At 45.1% G+C, this 6,469-nt stretch overlaps 1 protein-coding gene across 1 annotated transcript; it reads right to left on the minus strand.

The window, feature by feature from the left end:
- Positions 1-661: 661 nt before the first annotated feature.
- On the minus strand, positions 662-2,392 carry LOC124722584. The gene is made up of 2 exons (XM_047247721.1): positions 2,371-2,392; positions 662-2,313 (listed from the first exon to the last, which is right to left on the minus strand). Exons 1-2 carry the CDS (start codon positions 2,390-2,392, stop codon positions 662-664), a joined length of 1,674 nt encoding a protein of 557 aa, XP_047103677.1.
- Positions 2,393-6,469: the final 4,077 nt, after the last annotated feature.

Below are 6,469 nucleotides of genomic sequence, written 5' to 3' on the forward strand. Positions count from 1 at the left end.
ACGTTTCACAGGAATTTGATAATTTGTTGATTATATACTGCAGCTCATCTTCTGTGTTCGATACTAGAGCTGCATCGTTCGCATATAACAACTCATGGATAACGACTGTATTTACTTTGGTCTTGGCCTTGAGGCGAGCAATGTTGGAAAGATTTCCATCAGACCTCGTATGTAGATACACTCCCTCCTCATAGTCTTCAAAGGCAAATAGGGAATGCTTCTGATGTTTTACCGTTGAAGCAAATTGTTGCTTGTGTTTTCTCATGGACAGAGACAATTATCTGCAGTAGTTTAGGTGGGCATCCAATCTTCTAAAAAATGGCTCTGAGCACTATGGGACTTAACTACTGTGGTCATCAGTCCCCTAGAACTTAGAACTACTTAAACCTAACTAACCTAAGGACATCACACACATCCATGCCTGAGGCAGGATTCGAATCTGCGATCGTAGCGGTCACGCGGTTCCAGACTGTAGCGCCTATAAGTGCACGGCCACTCCAGCCGGCATCCATCCAATCTTCTGCAACAGTTTGAAAAGCCCATTTCTGCTCACTAAATCAAACGCTTTAACAAGGTCAATGAAAGCAATATAAAGTGGCCTCTGCTGCTCACGACATTTCTCTTGTAGCTGTCTTAAGGAGAAGATCATATCTACAGTTGATTAGCCGGGCCTGAAGCCACACTGAGATTCTGGGTAGATTCTGGAAACTAAGATCTGTAATCGCATTAGGATGGCTCTTGCATAAGCTTTCCCGGCTCGGTAATTGTTACAGTCACTTCTGTTCCCTTTCTGTTTATATAGAGTAACTATCCTCGAATTCCGCATACTCATCGGAACATAACCTTCTTCCCAGCTGGTTGTGATAAGTGAATATAAATGTTTGAGACGAACAGACTTGTTATACTTAATAACCTCTGCAGGGATCCCATCTTCACCTGGGGCCTTTCCGTTAGCAAGAGCATCTATTTCTCTACTAAGTTCTTCCATAGTAGGCATTGCATCTAGTTCTTCCATAACTGGCATTTGTTTGATGGCGTCACATGCATCCTTGCTAACTTCATTCTCGGCTGCATACAACTCGAGGTAGTGTTCAACCCAGGGTTCCATTTGTTTGCCTTCATCGGTAATGACATCACCTGTCTTGGGCTTCAGAGGAGCTGTTTTTCTGACAGTTGGTCCAATTGCTTTCTTAATACCATCGTACATTGCCTTAGCATTCCCAGAGTCGGCCGCTTTCTGTATACCTGCACATAAATTCAGCCAGTAGTTATTTGCGCATCTCCTGGATGTTTGCTGTGCCCTGTTCTTTGCTTTTCGTAGGTCATCTCGAGTTCTTTCATTTGGGTTTCTTTTGTAAGCAAGCAGGGCTTTCTGTTTAGCCGCAGTGACTGGTTCCATTTCTTCCAAATTTTGCTCGTACCAGTCCTTATTTCTTTTTCCTTTTATTCCATAGGCCAATACTGCTGAGTTGTAGATTGCACCCGAGAGTTTTACCCATTTCTTATCAACATTCCTTTCTGCTTGCACGTTTCCTGGGAAAGTACTTTCAAAATTGCTGGCAAAATCCTGCTTTCTTTGTGTGTCATGAACATGATCTGTGTTGGTACGGGGATGACCTCTCGGTTTAGCGTGGTGACATTTCTTAGGAGTGAGCCTCAATGTGCACGCCACTAGGGCGCGGTCTGTGTTGCAATCAGCACTATGATAACTTCGTATCAGTAGCACATTTTTGAGACCAGTACGCCTAGCAATGACTAAGTCAAGTTGATGCCAGTGATGAGAGTGTGGGTGTCTCCAAGACACCTTGTGCTGATCCGTAAGCTGGAAATATGTGTTTGTGATACAGAGTCCATAAAAGCAGCAAACTTTAAGCAGTCTCTGGCCATTTTCATTCATTTTTCGCATCCCATAATGTCCCAGGCAATTCGGCCATATGTCATTATCTGATCCAACTCTAGCATTAAAGTCCCCTCGAATATACAGTGTCTCGGTGCTAGGTACCTTGGCTATTCTGTCACTGAGTAAGTCATAAAACGTATCCTTCTCTTCCATGCTGGATGATAAGGTAGGAGCGTACACATTTAGGATGCTGACAGTGCCACTTGAGGAGCTTATTTTCAAATCAATAATTCTCTCTGTTCCACCGGATGGTGGCACAGTACAGTCCAGAAGGGCGTTTTTAACAGCAAATCCTACGTCATGAAGTCTTGGCTCGTCTTGAGACTTCCCCTGCCAGAAGAATGTGTAATTATCCTCCCTGATAGGGCCCACGTCTGGAAGCCGCGTCTCCTGTATTCGAATGGTGGAGCTCTCTGTCAATTACGGCAGTCTTACAGATGAAATCAATCTCTTGGGCATCGTCAATGTACCTTGGACACATGGTCCTAACATTCCAGGTGGCAATACGAAATAGTGATTTCTTTATTATTTCATTTTTGTTGTTGGTAGGTCTACTATATCAATCCGCTTGTCGAAGATTACTTCTAAGCTTCACACACCCTGTGAAGCAGGCGGATAGTGGCGGGAGAGCTCCTTATTGGCTGGGGCTGCCCAGCTTGAGGCGGGTGGTAGCTGTCCAATGAGATGGAATGATCTCTCCCACCGTTGGAAGTGGCCCCTGGCACTCGAGTCTTACGCCAATCAGACAGAGCTTATAATCGGTAACTGCCTCTTCCCGTGTTGTGCCAAAGTCCTTGGTCGTCGCTGAAGTGTCGTCTCCAAGATGCTACAGGCCTGAGCGATAAATATGCAGACACGTGAATTGCCCAATCATCACGGTCTCCCTCTCAACCTAAATGATAATATCCAGAGGAAAGGCAAGCCAATACGTCTGGTATCACTTCGGTTGCAGGAGCTGCCGAAAGGGGACGTAGTACGCCTTCCAACCGCCTTTGGGGCCCCACTCCAGATTTTCTTTCAGGGTTTTCTCCTTTAGCCTTCATCCCTCCCGAGACCAACCACAAGGAGGCTATAAGTCAGTCCTCAGCTGTATGCTTACAAGCAACATAGCTTTTAAACTCATCCTGCTCAAACACCAATAGCTGGTCGATAGAACACATTTGGCACTACCACAAGGATGGGGGTGAGCAGCTGCTCTTCAATGTTATATATATGGCATATACAAATATGTTCACACCAAAGCAAATTGATATCAACTGTACGTCTCTTGCATTTTGGGAGAGTGAATGCTTCATGATGAGTATCTGGGCAGATTGTGCATGCGCATGGGTATGTGCTGGTAACGAGACCTATTCTGTGTCCATCCCTCTGCTTTGTCGCAATCTGCTGAATAGAATTCTTGTACTTATTCGTCCTACATTCCTCCGTTATCATACTCTTCCATACCTCATGTAGTGAACTGTGGCTACAGTCCTCCATCAAATGTCTACATGTAAGGCAGCTATTGAAAGCTGCTGTGTCCTGGTTTGAAAACGACAGCCAAACAGTGTCTGAATGTACACCACCAATTCGGGTTATCTGAGTGGAGAAAAAAAATTGCCGCCATCTTGGGTAACGGTACTTGCATCATCAGCTGACGTCACGGTAACGCCCTCTGGTGCCGGTACTGGGTACCAGGTCTAGACCTCGGGTTGAATACACTGTTTCCCACCATTTTGGATAATGGTACTTGCGTCATCACCTGAAATCGTGGCAGCCATTTTGGACGACGGCGTCCTCTGATGGTGGCGCTGTGTACTAAGTCAGTTGGAGTCCAGACTTCATGGTGAACACACTGAATGGCCGTACTGCATGGAATTGTTTAAATAAAGACTTACGTCCAAGTCCTTTTCCCACAAAACCTTAGGACGAGTTGGCGGTCAGGTGACTGAGGTTAGTCCAAGTGTCCTTTCTTTCACGCTTTTTTCTTCACTCAGTAGAGATATGCGAATTGACCTTTGTTTACCTTCAAAATTCGAACTTGGCGCCAGTTCATAGGAAGAAGTGCCGTCAGGTGAGTTAGGTTAGTAGAGGTAGGCCAGGTGAGCTGTCTTCCCACGATTTTCTTAGCTTAGTAGAGATAACAGTGGTGTGATGCATTATCCTGTTGGAATTTGAACTTCCCGCCGTTTTTCTGGGTTAGGGGTTAGGTTAGTGGAGGTGACCTTCTTCCCGCCAAAATCTGCCATCTTCGATGACGTCACAGTCGACACCTTAGATGATATCATGCGCTGTTGCCAAGTCTACATGCCGCCATCTTGGATGACGTCAACGCCATCATCTTGGATACATGTGGCAACAATGCAGGGTGCACTCATATGACCGTTGCCCCGATATTTGTGGTCGAGTGGTTACACAACATTAACATCTCTGTTATTGAGTGGCCTGCACAGAATCCTATAGAACACCTTTGGGATGTTTTGGAATGCGAGGCGTCATGGACCGACATTGATACCTCTCCTCAGTGCAGCACTCCGTGAAGAATGGGCTGCTATTCCTGAAGAAACTTTCCAGCACCTAACTGAACGTATGCCTGCAAGAGCGGAAGCTGTCATCAAGGCTAAGAATGGGCCAACACCATATTGAATTCCAACATTACCAATGGAGGGTGCCACTAACTCGTAAGTCATTTTCAGCCTGGTGTCTGGGTACTTTTGATCACATGGTGTATATCTGTCAATTAGAACTCAAAATTTTCTTTTGTAATCATTGTCCTGATCCCGCTGAGTAAGCAGAGAATAGGAACATTTTATTCAGTGGGCTGGACAAGAATGCCTTCTTGCAGACTGGGAACTATGGTCAGTATGTTCTCCATACTTCCTGGCTGACAACAGAAATAGTTTCCAGGCTTTCGTAAAAGACGGCACACAATATTTCAACTTATGATTTCCTATGACTGATAATGACTAATAATTATTATTATCAACCTGCCGCTCCACAAGTGGTCTGTGTAGCTGCAAACCTCGTCCTGCAGGGGAGGTGTGCAATGGACAGGATCACATTTTGTTCATTTTGCTGCCTGCCTTTGCATCTACACCACAATATGCTGTGAAGGTGTAGTTATGTAGAGAGAGAGAGAGAGAGAGAGAGATAAAGAGAGAGAGAGAGAGAGAGAGAGAGAGAGAGAGAGAGAGAGAGAGACTGAGGGAGAGAGAGAGAGACAAACATATATACAGTGTAATTTTTTCCACCATACACAAACTCTAGAGACCAAACAATGAGAGGATACAGAGCAGAAAAGGTCTAATGAACTTACATCCAAAAAGGCATGGTTATCATGCTAGAGACAATTTATTCAATCAAACTTTGTTACAGAAACCGAGGTCTAATACGTGCTGTACCATGCAGTCACAGATATAGTATGCATGGTTTCCTCCTAGAGGCTGGTACTGTTCCTCATGTGTCATACCCTAGCACCATCTGCTGCCATAGTAATTGGTAATGTTGTCTCCAATTCACTCCTCTTGATGATTAACCTTGTAGTGGATGTGAAATTATTTTGTACACAATGGATCCATATTCGAATCAAGACTTTGCCAACATGTTGTTTACTTACGGTAAGACAAATGTCAGTAGGTGGCAGGCACCAAGGTTGTATCAGGAGACCCATCCCCACTGACATCAACCACATTCAATGTTTGTAACAGAATTTCGCCGTTTGTTTGAGACAGGGTCGTTTCAGGAAGGAGGAAATCATGAAGGACGTACCCAAAATGTTCAGACACCAGACTTTGAGGAAAATGTGCTTAACACTGTGGAAGGCGACTGTCGTGTCAGTACCAGAGAGTTAGCCTGCCAGATGACTGTGGAATATTCTCCATGACAATTGTTACTGCCCTTATGATTTTACAGTACTTACAGGGCTTACTACTGACAGACTTTCCACATCGGGAGCAGTTTTGTCCCAGGTTTCTTAATCAAGCAACCTCGATTCTGGGATTTGTGTCACCCATTCTATTCATGGGTGACGCCATCTTTACACAGATTGGTATCTTCAACTTTTATGACAGTCATCTGTGGGATAGTATGCAGGACCCCTACGGTATGATGACAGCAGATCATTGGCATTAGTGTTGTCAGAATGTGGGGGCCCAGATAAATGGCGACTGTATCTTCTTTCCACATCGCCTAACAGGTCGGACCTTCCAGCATTTCTGGTGGACAACACTGCCTCTTCTGCTGAAAGAAGTGCCACTGATAATTTGAAGGGTTATGAGGCTGCTACATGATGGTGCTTCAGCCCGCTACGCAATTAATGTCCGGATACAGCTCAATCGTGGCTTCTCTGGCCAATGCATAGACGAGGGGGTCCAGTTGCATGGCCTGCTCATTCACTGGATCCCAATTTGTGCAACTTTTGGTTATGAGACCATCTCAAAAGTGTAGTGTATGCAGAGCCCATTCCAGATGTGGAGATACTGGAGCAGTTTATTCATGCTGCCTTCAACGCTGTTTGGATGCAGCCTGTCTGGCGTGAACATGTGAGCCAGATCATGCTACAGACTGTACATGCATGCATGGAGGCACATA

The sequence above is a fragment of the Schistocerca piceifrons genome, chromosome X (assembly GCF_021461385.2).
Source record: "Schistocerca piceifrons isolate TAMUIC-IGC-003096 chromosome X, iqSchPice1.1, whole genome shotgun sequence".
NCBI lineage: Eukaryota > Metazoa > Arthropoda > Insecta > Orthoptera > Acrididae > Schistocerca > Schistocerca piceifrons.

What these genes read in the sequence shown, in the direction of transcription:
- LOC124722584 (XM_047247721.1), bottom strand. Translation starts at nt 2,392, where the DNA reads ATGTTAGGACCATGTGTCCAAG. An exon ending in GTTAGGACCATGTGTCCAAG is followed by an intron (nt 2,314 to 2,370) that starts GTACATTGACGA and finishes CGTAATTGACAG; the next exon opens with AGAGCTCCACCATTCGAATA.